Here is a 16,594-nt window from a genome sequence, read left to right on the forward strand (position 1 = left end):
CCGCAGAGCTCGCTGGCGGGGGGAGGCCTTCATAGGCCTCAGCGCATGTGAAATCTGCTCCTCGCTCTAGAACAAACCCAGTAAGGGTCTCCTGCTTCGAGTGGGTGGTGCGAATTGCATGGATACACCTGGCTAGTGCACCTAGATACAAGGAATAGAACGGATCATCCAAACGTTACACCGAGCTTCCCCTCCTTGGCATCACTGAGACATGGCTGAGGTGGAGGCAGGTAAGTCAGCTGCCCCAAACCAGTGCAGAGAAATCTGCTAGTTCCAGCCGCAGGCCGCGCTGCTTGATTTATAGCACCTGTCCTGTGGGCGCGCAGGCCGGGTAGATGGCTTTCATTCCTCGGGCCTGTGTCCCTGGACGACTCCTGTAGTGTCCGAGAGGTCAGTCTTTGCAGTGTGTAACCGGTGCAGTCACAGCAGCAGGTCATGCGGGCAGACAGCTGCCCATCAGCAGAGGCTGATGTCCCCTTTGATGAGAACAGCTGCAGCAACACTATGCTAGAAATGAGGGATCTCAGTCCTCACGCTCCAGAGCACAAAACTGCCATGCCATCCATGCAGGTTCCTGCAAACACGGGCCTGGCCCGTCACGCAGGGGTGTCGGGCCAGCCAGCCCGCTGCTCTGTGGGGAGAGCCCTGTGCAGTCACCACAGCCGCGCTAGGGGAAGGGCCGGGCAACGACTTTATTTTTTACGGTAGCCGTCCCAGCCTTTTCCACTGCCCGGCATGGAGAGCTGCATCCTGTTTGTCTGTACACACCTGCATAGTCAGACCCCCAGTCACAGCGGTAGAAACAACCCTGTTTGCGAGGAGCACAACTCATGGCTGGCCTGGTGCCGTGCTGCAGAGCTTGTGAGAAGGGCAGGGGGCAGTCTGCTGGGATGGCGGGTGGTGGGCTGCTTGCCAGTCTGCAGCACGCTGAGGGGCTGGCATTATCCCAGGCAATGGGAATCGGGCAGGTGTCTGGGTCTGCGCCTGCCCCCGTAGCTGGGCACATGGCTCGGCGAGAGGCTGGTCAAAGGCCTAGCAGGGGCAGAAGCCGGTTTCCTGGTCACTGGTAGCTTGCCCCTCCCCTCTGGCTGTGCGCACAGGGCGTGGGGCCTGTCTGCTGGCGGGGGTTTCTCTGGGCACTGGGAGCTGCAGCTGCTCTCCCCGGTGCTGCGGTGACCAGGCTGGGAAGGATGAGCCGTTGTTGCGCTGTCCGTGGTGCTGGCGGGCCGCACTGGGCACTAGCCAGGCCACCGGAGTGCGTGTCCTCCAGGCTCCCTTGCAGGCTGTGGAAATGGCACGAGAAGCTGCCCCTCTGCCCGGCCGGTCCCTCCTGCCATGGGAGGGCTCCGGGATCAGGGAGTTCCTTGGCTTTCTCCCGCTGGGCCCACGCCGGAGCAGCTCGGTTTGAATCCCTACATTTCCCATTAACTGGTGGCAGAAATCCCCTGCCTCTTCTCTGAGGGCCCCGTGTCTCGGGGGGAGGAGGGGCGTCAAGCTGTCTGGCTGGAGGGGGCCTGGCATGCCAGGGCATAGGGCGTCCCTCCCACCAATGGGGGCGGCTGAACAGCAATGTCTGAGCCCACCAGGCAGCAGAAGGCCAAAGCTCCTCACACTTCAGAGCCTAGAGCTGCCTCCCCTTCTCCAGCCACCCACCATTGATCTTTGGCCCCCAGCCCCAGAACCAAGGGGTAGGGGGGTGACTGTTCAGCCCTGGAAGCAGGGCCCTTGCTCTGACCCGGTAAACTCCGTTAGCCCCCCCAAGGGGGAACCTCTCTTCATAAGAACCTGAGTGCTTCTACCACCCCCTGCTTGAGCGGCTCTGCTTGGCCCTGGCGCGGTGGGAAGAGAGGAGCTCTGTCCGCCGCCGTGTGCCCGGAACAGCCGTGGCCGCTGGGCCTAGGGGAGCACCGGGATGGGCTCGATGGGTGTTTTCTGGGGGAAATGGGTTTCCCCCTTTCTGCTGTGGGAAAGCTGCTCTGCGACTGGCCGCGCCAGGTAAGTGTGTGCCCAGTGGGGGGGCAGCGGAGAGCTGGGGTTCGCTGTGTGCGCTGGCTCGGCAGAGCGGGTTATTGTGGCTCTGTGTCTGCTTCGCAGGCTCTCAAAAGGAAGCCCGACCTGTTCCTGTGCAGCAGCCTGGACATCCAAGCGGTGTTCCAGTGTGGTGAGTACCCGACCGCCAGCCCCAGACCCTACAGGGAACCGCCCCCCTCGGGGGGAGGCTGCGGGGTGTCCTGGAGAGCTCCGGGAGGGGGGTGGCTCTTCTGGCTGCTAACCCTGGTGGTTTCTGCCCCGCAGGCGTCCTCTCCTTGAAGTTCCCTGAGGCCCTGACCGTCAAAGCGTCCTGTGGCTTTTTTGTGAGTATTGTGGCTTCCCGTTGTGGCTGGTGCTGGTTGCGTGGCTGCACTCCGGCGTTACCGTAGGGGTCTGCTTGGGGGAGCTGTTCCCATGCAGGCCCCCGGGGGCCCCGTCCCTGGGTCTGAAGGAGGCGCAGATAACCAGGGCTCCCCTCCTGCGGCAGCTGTGAACCTAGCTGGGTCCCGGGTGCCCTGGGGTTGGCTGCAGTAACCAGCCAGGCCCTGCCGTGCACTGTTCTGTGCCCCTCCCCCATGGCTCGGCAGGGTGCTGGCACTGGGCGTCCTGCTCCTTTGGGCTCTGGGGCCCCCGTGGGTTCTGCTCCAAATTCAGTGACCCCGCTACGGAGGAGGGGCTAGAGCGGAAGGGCTTGGGGGCTCCCAGGCAAGTGACGGCTCTGTGCCCTGGGGGTGGGGGAATGGCGGCTCTCCGGGCTCGCTGCTTGGGCGCTGCCTGAAGGGCTGGTCTCGGGCCGGGCTGAATTCCCTGGGTCCTGTTGCAGACGGAGCTGCTGCCTCGGTGTGGAGAAATCCCCCCTGTGGGGCAGGTGGTGCATGAGAATGGCAAGCTGCTGCTGCAGGCTGTGCTGGAGGTAAGGGGGCAGGCCCTGGAGTGGGGGAGGGTCCGGGGCAGGACCCCGGAGAGGGGCGGAGGAGGGTTTCAGGCAGGGCCCAGGAGGGGGGCAGGTATGGGGCAGGGCCCCGGTGGCACTACAGGAGTGGGGGGGGGGCAGGGGCAGATCCTGGGGCACATTTTACCTGCCAACGTAGCTTCCCCTCAGCAGCCTTGGCCAAGCGTTGAGTCCTCCCCGCGTGGACATGTGCCCGGTAGGTCTGCCTACTCCCGCAAACGGGTCTGCGCTGTCCCGGGCAGCTCCGTGCGCCCTGGGCAGTGTGCTCTTGGTGCACTCGGTGATGCTTCGCCAGGGCTCCCCCCAGGAGGAGGGGCCCCGAAAATCGGGCCCTTAGCTGGTGCTGCCAGTCCAGCGCTCCTCTGGCCCGCGCTCAGCAGGGTCTGTGCTTCACAGGGCGTCGGAGGCCAGGCCTCCCGCAGCCTGATGGATCACTTTGCAGAGATCCTCTTCGCCCTGAGCAAGCACTGCTTCAGCTACCTGAACGTCTGGATGAAGGAGGCCATGCAGCAGGAGGCCTTCCCCTCGGCCCGCGTCAGCCCGGAGCAGAAGGACACCTTCAGCCAGCAGATCCTCAGGTGGGGCTGACCGAGGAGCTCACAGCCCAGGCTGATCCCAGAAGGGAGGCGCCCCTCGCAGGGGCCAACTCCTGTCCCCGCCGGCTCTGCATGCCAGCCGGCCCCGCAAGGGGAGCCCCTGCTTCCCCCACCCCCCTGGCTCTGCATGCTGGCCGGCCCCACAAGGGGAGCCCCTCCCCTGCCACCCGGCTCTGCGTGCCGGCCGTCCCACCCCCCCGGCTCTGCATGCCAGCCGGCCCCGCAAGGGGAGCCCCTCTCCCCCCCCCCCCGGCTCTGCGTGCCAGCCGGCCCCACAAGGGGAGCCCCTGCTTCCCCAGCTCTGCATGCCTGCCAACCGGCCCTGCAAGGGGAGCCCCCCCTCCCCCCGGCTCTGCATGCCGGCCGGCCCCACAAGAGGAGCCCCTGCCCCCCGGTTTTGCGTGCTGCCCCAGCCTGCTCTGCCGTGCCGGTGCTGCTGGTCCCACGGGCAGCGGGCTGGCTGTGGGCCATGGGTGAGTATTAGCAGAGTCTGGCTCACGCGTGTCCCTGTCTGTGTTAGCAGAGAGCGTGTGAACAAGCGGCGTGTGAAGGAGATGGTGAAGGAGTTCACCCTGCTGTGCCGGGGCCTGCATGGCACAGAGTACACGGCCGACTACTGAGAGCCCCACCGGGAGAGCAGACGGATCGCCCGGGCCAGCTCTTCCCCGCACGGCAGCCCCCGTCCTCCCTGCCCCGCTGCAATCCGGCTCGTAGAATAACCCTCCACCTCGAAGTAACCCGCTCCGGACGCTGCTCAGCTACCATCCTCCGTTCCCCAGCATGCTCCCCCGGCAGGGGCTGGGAGCGGGCAGCAGCGGCTGCAGGACATGGCGGGGAGGCTGGCCAGACGCCCCAGGGCTGCAGGCTCACAGTGACTGCCCTTGCTGGGGCTGGGCTGCCCGCCCTTCCCGTGGGCAGCCGTGCGCTGGAGACCCTGCAGGAAGCTGCCCCTAGCGTGTCCATGGTGGTGACTGTCCCGCACCAGGGCCCTTGCCCTCTGGCCGTGTGTGTGTGGTGTGGGGGAGCCCTGCACCTAATTATAGTCAGGATATTTCTACGCTGTGGCTGTGTTTCTTCTGCCTGGGTCCTGCTCAGCCCAGGGCCGGGGCACCCCCCAGAGCCTCCCCTCTCCACTGGAGCATATGGCCTTGGTACCCCTCTGCGCAAGGCCAGCAGGGGGAGCTCAGGCTGCTGAGAGCTGCTGTCTGCCAGGGGTTTGGCTTGGTGCTCCTTACCCTGCCGCTCTCGGAACAAGCCCAGGGGAATCGGCATGAGGCTGGTGTCTGCGTGGAGGGGCTTCGCCCTAGAGGTGGTGGCTTGGGACCCCTGTCTAGCTGCCCGAGGAGAAGCACCAGGCCAGGGCCAGGAGCGCTGGTGGCTGCGTTGCAGGTAGTGGCCTGAGAACGGAGCAAGCAGCCGCTGCATCTGACTGCAGCTCAGCGCTAGCCGATGCGGCCGGCAGCACCGCAGGCGAAGACTTGTCTGTCTGTCCGTCTGGTCGGGTGGGGGGGGGGGGGCGGCTCTCACAGGGGCCAGGGCTGCTGGAGCATCTCCAGGGCTGGAGTGTGTCTAGGGACCAGCGACGCCCAGTTCCCAGAGAGCCCTTCTCTTCACAACTCTAAGCAGGGGCGTGGGCTGCTGCTCCTTCGGGCGCCCAGCTGATGGGCACAGCTACGCCTCCGCCCTGTGAGAGGTCGCTGTAGGGTGCCCTGGGGTGGGCAGAGCACGTCCTCCCCAGGGCTGCAGGCTCACCCGGCCTGTGAGAATGCAATCCAGCTGGCCTCGCCCCCAAGCCTGAACCTCCGCTGGGCAGCCGGGCCCAGCCCTTCATGTGCTTAGCGGGGTTTGGGGATGCTCAGTTCAGGGGTGCGCCAGTCCCATGGAACAGCGCCCACATGCTGCCAGTTTGCACTGTCACATGGGACCCTGCCTGGTTCATCCCAGCCTCGCTGGCTTCTCTCCAGCCACAGGTACAGGGAGGGCAGGTGGGTTTCTCAAGGGGCAGGGGCGAGGCTGCCCCAGGGCCTTGTGGGCCAGGTTTAATTTCCCCTGCAGTGCCTCAGCCTGCCACTGCGTGATGCTGTTGCATCAGCCTCCTTGGTTTCCTTTGATATGGGGCAAAGGCTGGACCTTGCCTTGGGCATCTCCCCAGTGCCCCCCAGGTGTGGGGCAGCCTCAGGCCTTGTCCGTAGCAGGGGCTCAGTGGAGTGCAGCAGGGTGAGTCCTGACTGCCGTCTGGTGAGGCAGGGCGCACAGTGGGCAGCTGGCTGGGTGTGTTCAGACCCCGCTCGGCCAGGCAGGGCCCAAGCCTGGCCCGGAGTGGTGCAGGAACAGCCAGGACAGCCCCTCTCGGGCCCCAGCCTGAACGTGGGACAAGAGGGGCCTGGGCCACTGAGCCGGGCCCCCGGCTTGCTGCTGCCCCCGTAGCCCTGCTGGGGGTCAGCTCCCAGTCACCCCAGGGCAGGGCAGGGGGTGGATGGCTGGTGTGCCTGTTGCTTCCTGCACCCTGGTGCGGTGGGGCTGCAGGCGGAGGCGTGGGAACAGCCCCGGGTTGGTGGCTGGGCTGGGGAAAACGCGCTACATCCTGTCAGCCCCGCTCCCTGCTGAGTCAGCGCTGACCCCAAGGCCCCAGCATGGTGCTGGGCAGCAGATCACGGGAGGGAGGTCACAGCCCTGCTGTCCTGGGGCCGCCCCCTTGTGAGTGCTGCAGGGGGCAGCCAGCTGCCATGATCCACCCCAGAGGTGGCTGCTGGCCTGGCCAGTGCCCCCTCCCTCCACCCCCGGCACTTGCTGCAGGGCTGATGGAACGAGCAGCCAGCCAGAGTCGTTTGCACAAGACACCTTATTGCCCTGCTCCTCCCAGCCCAGCTGGGGGCTGCTCCAGCCCTGGGTCCCCCAACCCCTGCTCTTCCCTCTAGTCACACGCATGCACGTACGTACCTACATCTCCGGCTGGCTCCTCCTGTCAGCCCCAGCTCTTTGGGGCACCCACTGGCCATCTGCCTCGGGGTCTGGGGCTGTGGCATCCTGCCCTGGGATGTGTTTGAGTTTGACCCAGTCCCAGGTGGTGGCTGGTGCAGAGGGCCTGGGCCTGGCAGGCTCACACCTCTGGTTGGGCTGCGCAGTGCTGGCCTTGCAGCGCAGGCGCTGACACTTTAGCTGGTTCCTGGGAGGGCGCTGCCTGGGGGACCCACAGCTTGTCTGCCCCTCAGGGTCACACGCTCGCTGGCACCAGCCCCTTGGCTTCCCCCGCCTCCTGGGACCAACCTCGGCCCCTCCAGCAGGGCCGGGAGCTGCCCGCAGCGAGTCCCCCTGGCTTGCACCCCCCAGGGAGCCCCTAATTCCCTGGCGCTGGGTGACTCCATCGGCGGGGTAAGGGCAGGCGGGTTTCTGGACACAGCGTCCTTGGTTAGCAGCAATTCACAGCCTGTCCCTCTGGGTCAGCCTAGAGCCCAGCGCTCCCCTCTGAGCCCTGCTGCAGCCCAGCCAGGAGCGTCCCTGACACCAGCAGCCCCACTGACCCCCTTTGGCCTGTGTTCTTGTTCCCAGGGAACCGCTGTCACCTGGCCTCCTCCTCAGGCCTCTGCTCTCTGGTCGCAAAGGGCTGCCTTCCAGGGAGGGCGGCCCCTGGTCGTTGGTTGGTTGGTAGGTACCCAGCGTCTGGGCAGTTGTCTTTGGGGACTCTCCATGGCATGGGGCCAGGCCCCGGCTAGGCATTAGTCACACCCGGCTCGCTGCAGCATAAACAATCTCCCCAGCCCTAGTTAACCATGCAGCTCTTAGGGAAACTGAGGCACACACAGTAGTCGTCCCAAAGGAAAAAATCCCCACCCCATCACACAGGGTGAGAGTTCATGTTTGAGTGGCTCATTCATTTCAGACAGCAGCTTTAACACAAACAAAAGGAAGTATTCCTTCACACAACGCACAGTGAACTTGTGGAACTCCTTGCCAGAGGAGGTGGTGAAGGCCAAGACTATAACAGGGTTGAAAAAAGAACTAGATAAATTCATGGAGGATTGGGCTATTAGCCAGGATGGGTAAGGAATGGTGTCCCTAGCCTCTGTCAGAGGATGGAGATGGATGGCAGGAGAGAGATCACTTGATCATTATCTGTTAGGTTCATTCCCTCTGGGGCACCTGGCATTGGCCACTGTCGGCAGACAAGAGGCTGGGCTAGATGGACCATTGGTCTGACCCACTCTGGCTGCTCTTATGTTAGGGCCAGCACTGCTGGTGCCACGCCCTATAATACGCAGCACCTGTGGCCGGCAGGGCCCATTGTGATCAGCGAGTGCGACCTGCCCTGCCCAGGCCCGGGAACAGCCCCCGAGCAGAGCTGCGGTTGCCCGTGTGGGGGATGTGTCCCTGGAGGTTTCATCATATGACACGAGCATTCAGAAAATTAAGCTTTAATTCTTGGTGCCTCGTGGAGGGCTGGCAGCCCTACACAGCCCATCGCCCTGGAATGGGGCAGATGCGTTTCCCCCCAAGGCAGGAAGGGGTTAATAGACTACCTGAAGGTCCCGTTAACCCAACTGCCTGGGCACTGCCTCCCGCCCTCAGACACGGCTGCCTTTGCCTCGCTGGCTTCAGGCTAGTGCTGGGCGAGCGCTGCAAGGGGAGCTGGGGGGACGCCGAGCTCCTCTACCCACCCACCGGGGACACAGGCTCAGGGTGGAGGCCAGGCCCTGCCCAGCCCAGCCCTTGCCCCTGGGAGCAGCCAGCTGGGGTAGCAAGGGGGGGGTCACTCCCAGGTGGCCCCTGTCCATGGGGGCCATGTGGGGTGGTGGCAGAGTGGGCCGCGGGGGGTGGGTGTGTCCGTGTGTCCGCCCGCCCTGCGGAGTCATACCCCGGACGCCATGGGGTTCACCAACGCACAGCTGAACCCAGGCCAGCGTCCCCGGCAGAGCCGCGCCGGCAGCCCCCGGGATCCTGCACTCAAGTCCGGCTCCGATGCCAGGCCCCAGCAGGAGAGGGCAGCTGTTCGCGTCGGCCCCAGGACTGAGCTGCAGACGGGCCCAGCCCGGGCCCAGGGCGACCCACGGCAGGAGGCTGGAGCCCCGCAGGGCCCGTCTCCCAACAGTGGCGTCCTGCAGGGTCAGGGTCACCCAGAAGCCTCGTCCTCGTAGGCGATAGCGATCCCCCTCCGGCCCGGCACGGCCTTTGTCACGGGCGTCTGGCCCAGCTGCTGCTCCAAGCCCCGCCAACTGCGCGACTCCAGGAAGGAGGCTGGGAGCAAGGGAGGAAGCGGTTAGTGGGGACCAGGCACAGCCCTGTGGGGGAGCTCCTGGCTGTGCCAGCCCTGGCCTCTCCCAGCAGGGGGTGCTGCAGGGACAGGAGCACTGGAAGGGGCTGGGGGGATCCTGACTACTCCAGTCCCAGCAGGGGGCGCCGTGGGGAGTGGGAGGGGGCTGGGTGGGGTTCCGGCTACTCCAGCCCCAGTAGGGGGCGCTGTGGGGAATGGGAGGGGCTGGGTGGGGTTCCGGATACTCCAGCCCCAGCAGGGGGCGCTGGGGGGAGTGGGGGTGGCTGGGTGGGGTTCGGATACAGCAGCCCCAGCAGGGGGCGCTGTGGGCAGAGGTTTGGCATCACTCTATGGGGTGGAAGGGGTGGGCAGCGGAGACACGGGGAGGGTAAATAAAGCAAAGCACAAACCAGCCGGGCTGATCTGGGCCAGCGCGAGCTCCGGGTTCCGGCAGGCCAGGGCCGAGCTGGAGGCCGGGGCCGGGGAGCTGGAAAGCCCAGCTGCGCGCAGCTCCCCCGTGATCAGCGACACGTCGGGAACGTCTCCGGGGACTGTGTCTGGGAAGCCGACATGTGCGCAGCCGCCTGCCAGGGGGAGAGACGTCAGAGAGCAGCCTCCAGGGGGCGGCCAGCCCCAAATCCACCCTGCCAGGCTGGGGCCCACACCCACAGCTCCCTACACCGGGGTCACCCTGCACCTAGAGCCTCCCGGGCTCCAGCTCACCCAGTGAGTCAGGTGGGAGCTGCAGCCAGATAACGTGTGAGAACTGGGAATGGCAGGGCTCCTGGCTACTCCAGCCCCGGCCTCCCCCAGCAGGGGGCGCTGTGGGGAGCCCCAGCCCCGGCCTCCCCCAGTAGGGGGTGCTGTGGGGAACGGGACAGGAGGGCTGGCTGGGGGGAGCCCCAGCCCCGGCCTCTCCCAGCAGGGGGCGCTGTGGGGAGGGGGACAGGAGCACTGGCTGGGGGGGGAGCCCCGGCCTCTCCCAGCAGGGGGCGCTGTGGGGAGTGGGACGGGGCACTGGCTGGGGAGAGCCCCAGCCCCGGCCTCTCCCAGCAGGGGGCGCTGTGGGGAGGGGGACAGGAGCACTGGCTGGGGGGGAGCCCCGGCCTCCCCCAGCAGGGGGCACTGTGGGGAGCCCCAGTCCCGGCCTCCCCCAGCAGGGGGCGCTGTGGGGAGTGGGACGGGGCACTGGCTGGGGGGAACCCCAGCCCCGGCCTCCCCCAGCAGGGGGCACTTGAATAGCTCCCGGCGGCTCTGGCGCTACCCCCTGGCATGGCGCCGGCCTGGTACCTGGCAGCAGGTCTCTGAAGTCAGTGACGTAGAGGCTGCTCCACTCCCGGGCCGGGTTACAGGCCAGCTCCAGCTCGTAGGGTGTCACCACGGGCCGGTAGAAGTCCCTGGAGTCCAGCAGGGAGTTCTGGGGACAAGCCACCAGCACGAACACGTCCACCTCCAGGAAGTTGGCCAGCTTGGCGGGGCTCAGCTTGCCCATGGCCAGGGTGTAGCTGCGCTTGCCAGCCCGGCGCAGGGTGTCCCGCAAGTGCTCCAGGACGGAGAGGTAGCCGGCCACGCCCAGCGTGCCCACCAGGATGCCCACCACGCGGGCGTCCCGGGCCCGCTCCACCAGGTAGAGGCGCCGCCGCAGCGCCCGGTTGGCGTCGAGGCTCTCGTGCCGCCCGCAGCCCGTGGCCGGGTCGAAGGAGCTGAAGGGGCAGCGGTTCCAGCTCAGCATGAAGTTGGTGAGGGCCAGGCCCTCGGCGCCCACGTAGAACACGGCGTAGTCCTGCAGCCCGCGCCGCGCCGCCACGGCAACGAGGCGCCCAAACTGCCGCACCAGCCCCGGGCCCTGCGGGCAGTCGGGGGCCCCGTCACTCGCCAGGTGGGAGAAGACGACGTGGGGGTACTCCGGGCCCAGCAGCTGCTCCAGCTCACCTGAGGGGAGGGATGACAGGTTGAGCAGGCCCCAGGCAGGCCAGCCCCATGCACAGAGCCCCCCGGGCCGGGGCAGGAGAGGGCTGCCAGGCAGGGGCATCGGCAGGCCTCTGTATGGGGGACCCAGGCTGGGGCAGCAGGGGCTGGCGAAGCTCAGGGGATGGGACTGGCCAGCCCACCCGGTTTGGTTCCTGCTTCCCCCCCCCGCCCCCCAGCTGGGCCCCGGAGAGGGCACGTGATCCCCCATGCACGCTGTGACACTGCACCCCAGATTCTCCACTGTGGTATGATTATGGTACAAGATTAGTCGTGTGAGGGGTCTCGGGAAACGGGCTGATTTGCCGGATAGGATCACCCTCTTTGGGTCAGTTTTGTATCTGGAGTTATAAATATTGATTGGGGGCCTGTACTTCCAACGGGCTCACTCTGGGCGACACCCACAGCCAGCCTGTCAGGTACAGCAAGAAAGAAGCCAGACAGTGCTGATGGCCCATCAGCAAAGCCAATGGGCCATGGAAGAGCTGAGCCTTCCGGTGAACGTTGCAGCCAGCCAATGACTAATGGCTGCTAGGACCCAGCAAGGACATGTGACCAGACCACATGACACTTAACTCCATTTTGGTACCTGTATTTTTCCACCAACTGGGCTGGGAACTTAGCCGGAAACAAAGGGAGAGACATCACAATTGGTCTTCACTCCCCCACAACCCCACCCGTGGAAGAAGCTCCAAAAGACAAAGGACTTGGAACGGGGGAGGGGCACTGTAGCAAGGTGGTGGGATACCCCACAGCCCTGCTGAGGGACGAACCGCCCCTAACACCAACGTGGGCGGAGCCACTGGGTCCTGCACCCGCCCCTCTGAGGTCACGGCGCCGACCCAGAAGTATAAAAGCCCGCCTGCAGAGCTCAGTTGAGAACTAGCTGCTGGAGAGACCAGATGCCTGTGACCGAGCTCCCTCTTGGGGGACACGACTGGCCTGATGTCACACTGGGCCAGCCGAGCCTACCCCTGGCTCATCACCCCGAGGACTGGCCGCGCCTGCCCCTTGCCAGCTACCCTGAGGAGCAGCCGAGCCTGCCCTTCGCTACCTACCCAGAGGAACCGATGCTGGTGGAGAGCACCGAGGACACTAGTCCGGCCCAGGTACCATACAACGGGGAATGTGGAAGTAGCCCGGGGGCAGCCGACCCCAGTCTGGCTGCAGCACTACCAGAGCCGATGTCAGTGTGTTGCGGCCAGGATCCCCACTGACAGCAGCGAGTTTCCGTCACTGCTAGGGCCCCGGGCTGGGACGCAGTGGAGTGGGAGGGCCTGCGTCACTCCTTGGGTGGCAGACTCCCCCTTTCCCTGGCCTGGAGAGACTGGGACCTCTTGCTCATTGACTCAGCCCCTGCTTAAGGGCCTGAGTCCCTGACTGTTTGGTTGCTGCCCCGCCCTGATCTAGGGCCTGGGCTGCTACAGAACTATTGGCTCAGCCCCGGCCCAAAGGGCCTGAGTCCCTAACCGTGTGTTTGCTGCCCACACTACCGCAGGGCCAGGACTGACGGCGAACTAGGGCGAGGCGATGGGATACCCCACAGCCCCGCTGAGGGACGAACCTCGGCCAAGCCCCAGTACAGGCACCCAGGCTGCCCAGCAATTGCCGTCTGTACCTTAATCTGCAGGCCGGCTTGGCCCATCCGTCAGGTGGGATTTGAATGATCTGTTTCTCCCCCATCTCGTACGTTAGGCTTAGCTTGTGGTTGTGACGAAGTGGGACTGTTAATGTTTCCTCTGAATACTGTGTGGGTGCCTCAGTTTCCCCTATGCATTTCTGGAGTCTCTAGGTGGTGAGGAAAGGCCAGTGTGCATCAATCACGGATACTCTGTCTCCCTGGCAACAAATGGCCAGGGCCCCTTCCCCCCTGCAAGGAAATAGCTAAAGGTGAACAAAGGGATCAGGTGACCTCCTGGCCCAGGAAAGAGACAAAGCCCAGAGAAGGAGGGGCTGGACGGGGTTTTCAGAGTTTGGAGCTACCTGGGGACTGGAAGGGAGGGCAGACGGGGATCTGCCTCGCTGGGCCCCAGAATGGACCCGGCGGAGGGGTCCCGTTCGCTGGACCTACAAGCTTTGTTTTAGACCGTGTTCCTGTCATCTAATAAACCTCTGTTTTACTGGCTGGCTGAGAGTCACGTCTGACTGCGAAGTGGGGGGTGCAGAACCCTTTGGCTTCCCCAGGACCCCGCCGGGGCGGACTCGCTGGGGGAAGCGCATGGAGGGGCATATGCTGAATGCTCCCAGGAGACCCAGGAGGTGAAGCCGTGTGAGCTTCTTGCCCTGAAGACTGTCTGCTCCGAGGGAGAGGAGGCTCCCCAGAGTCCTGACTGGCTTTGTGGGGAGCAGTTCCAGAGCATCGCCCGGGGACTCCATGACAGCGGTTTTGTTTATTTGCTAGGTATCTGCTTTGCTCTGTTCGCTGTCCTTTAGAATCTCTTCCAGTCTCTTTCTGTAGTTAATAAACTTCTTTTATGTTTTCTCTTAACCAGCGTGACTTTAAGTGAAGTGTCCGGAAAATCTCCGCTTGGTTAATGCAGGCTTGTTGTGCACATCTCTCCCTGCCCGAGGGAACTATCTTAACTAGCTTGAACTGTACAGATCCACGTGCGGTGCAAGACCCTGTAATACTGGGTTTACACTCCAGCAGGGGTGCCGGGCTGGGGAGCTGGCAATTGGCTGGTGTCTCCTGTTTGTCCTTGTGGCTTAGGTGAAGCACTCAGGTAGCTCAGCTGGGTGTGTGGCGCCACCTGCTGTCCTGTTGGGGGATAACAGGGCCTGGAGAGGCTGGCTGGGTCACCAGCGGAGCAGCGTGAGACGGGCCAGCCCAGCTGGATGGTTCAGGGGCCCAGTGGTTCCCACGGCCCCCAGACAGCACCCGGGGGGTGACAACCCGTCACGCACGGCCCACCCCGAATGCCGCTCTCACCTAGCCTGTGGGCGTAGACCACGTCACTCAGCACCAACACGCGGCTCTGGGGGTCAGGGTAGAGCTCCCGGAAGGCCCCTGCGCAGCGCTCCGTGTCAAGGGGCTGCCGGCCAAACACGTGCAGCACTGGCAACTTCCTGCAGGGGCTGAGACACGCGGGGCCGTAGTGCACCACGGCCTCCGCCCTCACGTGCTCCGCGGCCACCTCGTCCACGCAGCAGCTACCGGAGGAAGGGAAAGGGTCAGCCAGAGACACGGCGACCAGGGGGGGCCGCGGGCAGCACAGCACAGGAGGCTGCTCTCCTCTGCCCCCACCTCCTCCCGCAGGGCCCTGCGCTCCGACAGCGGGGTGCCCAGCCACTCTGGGCACAGTCACCGCAGGACCAGCATCGCTTTGGGCAACCTCCCCAGAGCCTGCACTGGCCACGGGCCTGGCAGCCCAGCAGTGAGCAATGCGCCCTGCTCCTCACCGAGCCAGGAGCCCCTCAAACCAACGGGGCTGGCACGGGCGACCCATCAGTCAAATCAATCCCCAAGCTGCTGTCGCTTAGGGGGCGGGGTACGAGCCACGCAACCCGGAGGGGAGCAGCCGGCTGCTCCCTGTAATGGGACCTGGCACAGAATGATCAGGACGGACGTGTTAATAGGACCTAGAGGGAGCAGTGAGAGAACCAGAGGGGCCACAGGACAGGAGGAAAAACAGGGTAGGGGGGAGCCCTCTGAGCCCCAAGAGGAGGAAGGGGCCCAATGGGGGGAAATGGCCAATGGGGTGGGGGGGGGAATCTTCCATGGCACCTGGCAGCACAAGGCTGGGCGCACAGCAGTTCCTGTCCTGGGGGGCAGCTTCTCACCTCCCACCAATCCAGCACGGTGGAAGGGCTGGGGCTGGAGGCCAACCTGAGCACAGGTGGGGGTGGGGCACCGACCTGCCGTACGACGTGTCCCCCAGGATGTACATTTTGCTGCCGGTCGCCTCCTCCATCTTAGCTGCGACGGTGGCTGAATCGGCCAGGAGCTCGTCGGGGAACTGCAGGGCAACCTGCCGGCGGGGCCAGCGCACGGAGACGTGGATACATACAAGACCCAGCACACATGGAGCCCCTGCCCAGCCACGCTCAGGGCAGCCCCCCGCCCCATGGAGCGGAACAGGAATCTCTACAGCCAGCGTGGGGCAGGGAGCCCAGGAGTCATTCAATTCTCGGTGACACCCCCTCACAGCTGGGGGGCTGCTGCCTGCTCCACTGGCAGAGGGGAGCGGACCGGGACGCCAGGACAAACCCCAGCTCCCGAGGGAACCTGCCCCAGCTGTCTGGGGAAGCGGTGCAGGCTGAAGGGCACATGGGGCCACATCTCTATGGGAGGGTCTCTAGCAGCACCAGCCCGGTGTGGGCCTGCACCCGGGGGTGGGAGGTGGGGCTGACGCCAGTGCACTACCCAAGGGAGCTCAAGGACCATGCGGGCACTCGGACAGGCTTGGGGGGGAGAACGTCTGAGCCCTCGGCAGTGACTCACCCTGTGAAACCCACTCGCTGTGACGAAGGCCGCGGCTCGCTCCAGCTCGTAGAACTCATCGAGGGCCTCAGCGGGGGTCCTGCCACTCGACTCCTTGGCAGGCAGGGCCCTGTGGACCACCTCGGCCCCATCGTTACTGAAGAGGGTCGCCATGGTTACCCCAGCATTACCTGCAACAGGCCATCAGGAAGGAAGCGCGAGTATTTCTCAGGGTTTGTCTGCGCTCCCGAGGCTGCAGCGGCCTGGCTGTGATGGGTCAGTGCAGACACTGCAGGGCCGGGGAACCCCTCGGGTCGCTGTAGGTACCCCAGCTCCCCTCCCACAGCCTAGCGCTGGCCACGTGGGGCTTAGGTTGGTTTCCCTACGACGCTCACGCCCCTGAGCGTAGCCCTGGCCTTGGTCTCTGCACTGGAATGTCCGCTCTGCGAGGGCATCGCCGGACCCCACACGGCCCCAGGAAAGGAGAGGGGCAGGAAAGTGCTAGGCAGAGCTCCCCAGCCGGCACCAGCAGAGAGGGGCCCCTGCACCGACCTGGCTCCCTAGCCTGGGGAAGGGGACTCGGGGCCTTTTGTCTCGAGGGGGCGCTGACCCCACTCCGGCTCCAGAGTGTGGGTCTGGCTGACTGGGGAGGTGTCAGAGGGACTGGCTGGCTTGGGTCGGGGGGGAGCCGAGGGAGTGGGACTGGCTGGCTCGGGGGAAGGGGGTCTGGCTGGCTCGAGGTGGGTGGGGGGGCGTGCGAGGTCAGGGGCATCAGGGACTGGCTGGTTGGGGGTCTGGCTGGCTGGCTCGGGGGGGGGGGAGGTCGGGGGGGCTGGGGACTGGCTGGATGGGGGAGGAGGGCGAGGTCAGGGGGGGTGTCTGGCTGGGGGTAGAGGTCGGGGGGGGGGTCTGGCTGCCTGGGGGAGGCTGGGGACTGGCTGGCTCGGGGGGGGGGGAGTGAGGTCGGGGGGACTGGGGACTGGCTGGCTGGGGGAGGAGGGCGAGGTCGGGGGGGGGTCTGGTTGGGGGGGCCGAGGACTGGCTGGCTCGGGGGAGGGGGGTGAGGTCGGGGTGGGGGTCTGGCTGGGGGCAGGGACTGGCTGCCTGGGGCTCCCAGCGGGTTCCAGGCGCGGAGTGGGGTAAGTAGCCCGGCGCCCAGGTCGGGCCGTCACTAGGGCCCAGAGTGAACAGCCCCCGCCCCACGGGGGTCCCAGCCGCTCGCACTCACCGGCCTCCCCAGCACAAACCACGTGGACTCACCCGGGACTCGCTTCCAGGGCAAGGACAGCGCTAGCCAATGACGAGCCGGCATTGTCCCCGCCTGCCAATCCCGCCCCCAGAGCCCGGAGCCAATCGCATCACGTTTGGGACTGAGGCTG

General features: G+C 65.6%; 2 protein-coding genes across 7 annotated transcripts in view; one reads left to right on the forward strand and one right to left on the reverse strand.

The window, feature by feature from the left end:
* The window catches only part of IPO13 (importin 13), a 63,156-nt gene extending 58,520 nt beyond the window's left edge, over positions 1–4,636 (forward strand). For 3 of the 5 annotated variants that reach the window (XM_065555320.1, XM_065555322.1, XM_065555323.1), the window contains exons 16-20: positions 2,095–2,161; positions 2,296–2,354; positions 2,855–2,944; positions 3,380–3,561; positions 4,103–4,636. In XM_065555320.1, the coding sequence (XP_065411392.1) occupies positions 2,095–2,161; positions 2,296–2,354; positions 2,855–2,944; positions 3,380–3,561; positions 4,103–4,199 (495 nt within the window). In that variant the 3' untranslated portion in view covers positions 4,200–4,636. Of the gene's footprint in view, positions 1–2,094; positions 2,162–2,295; positions 2,355–2,854; positions 2,945–3,379; positions 3,562–4,099 lie in introns of all 5 variants that reach the window. The other 2 variants (XM_065555319.1, XM_065555321.1) reach the window with 1 other exon arrangement.
* A 3,339-nt stretch (positions 4,637–7,975) lies between these two features.
* Positions 7,976–16,569, reverse strand: DPH2 (diphthamide biosynthesis 2). Of its 2 annotated transcripts, none has more exons than XM_065555326.1 (7): positions 16,476–16,569; positions 15,237–15,406; positions 14,651–14,763; positions 13,725–13,945; positions 10,118–10,759; positions 9,238–9,411; positions 7,976–8,811 (listed from the first exon to the last, which is right to left on the reverse strand). In XM_065555326.1, exons 1-7 carry the CDS (start codon positions 16,525–16,527, stop codon positions 8,687–8,689), a joined length of 1,497 nt encoding a protein of 498 aa, XP_065411398.1. In that variant the 5' UTR covers positions 16,528–16,569; the 3' UTR covers positions 7,976–8,686. The 2 variants fall into 2 exon arrangements, with proteins under 2 accessions (XP_065411398.1, XP_065411399.1); XM_065555327.1 differs by having other exon boundaries at positions 16,444–16,551.
* Positions 16,570–16,594: the final 25 nt, after the last annotated feature.

This window comes from Chrysemys picta, chromosome 8 (genome assembly GCF_011386835.1).
Source record: "Chrysemys picta bellii isolate R12L10 chromosome 8, ASM1138683v2, whole genome shotgun sequence".
NCBI lineage: Eukaryota > Metazoa > Chordata > Testudines > Emydidae > Chrysemys > Chrysemys picta.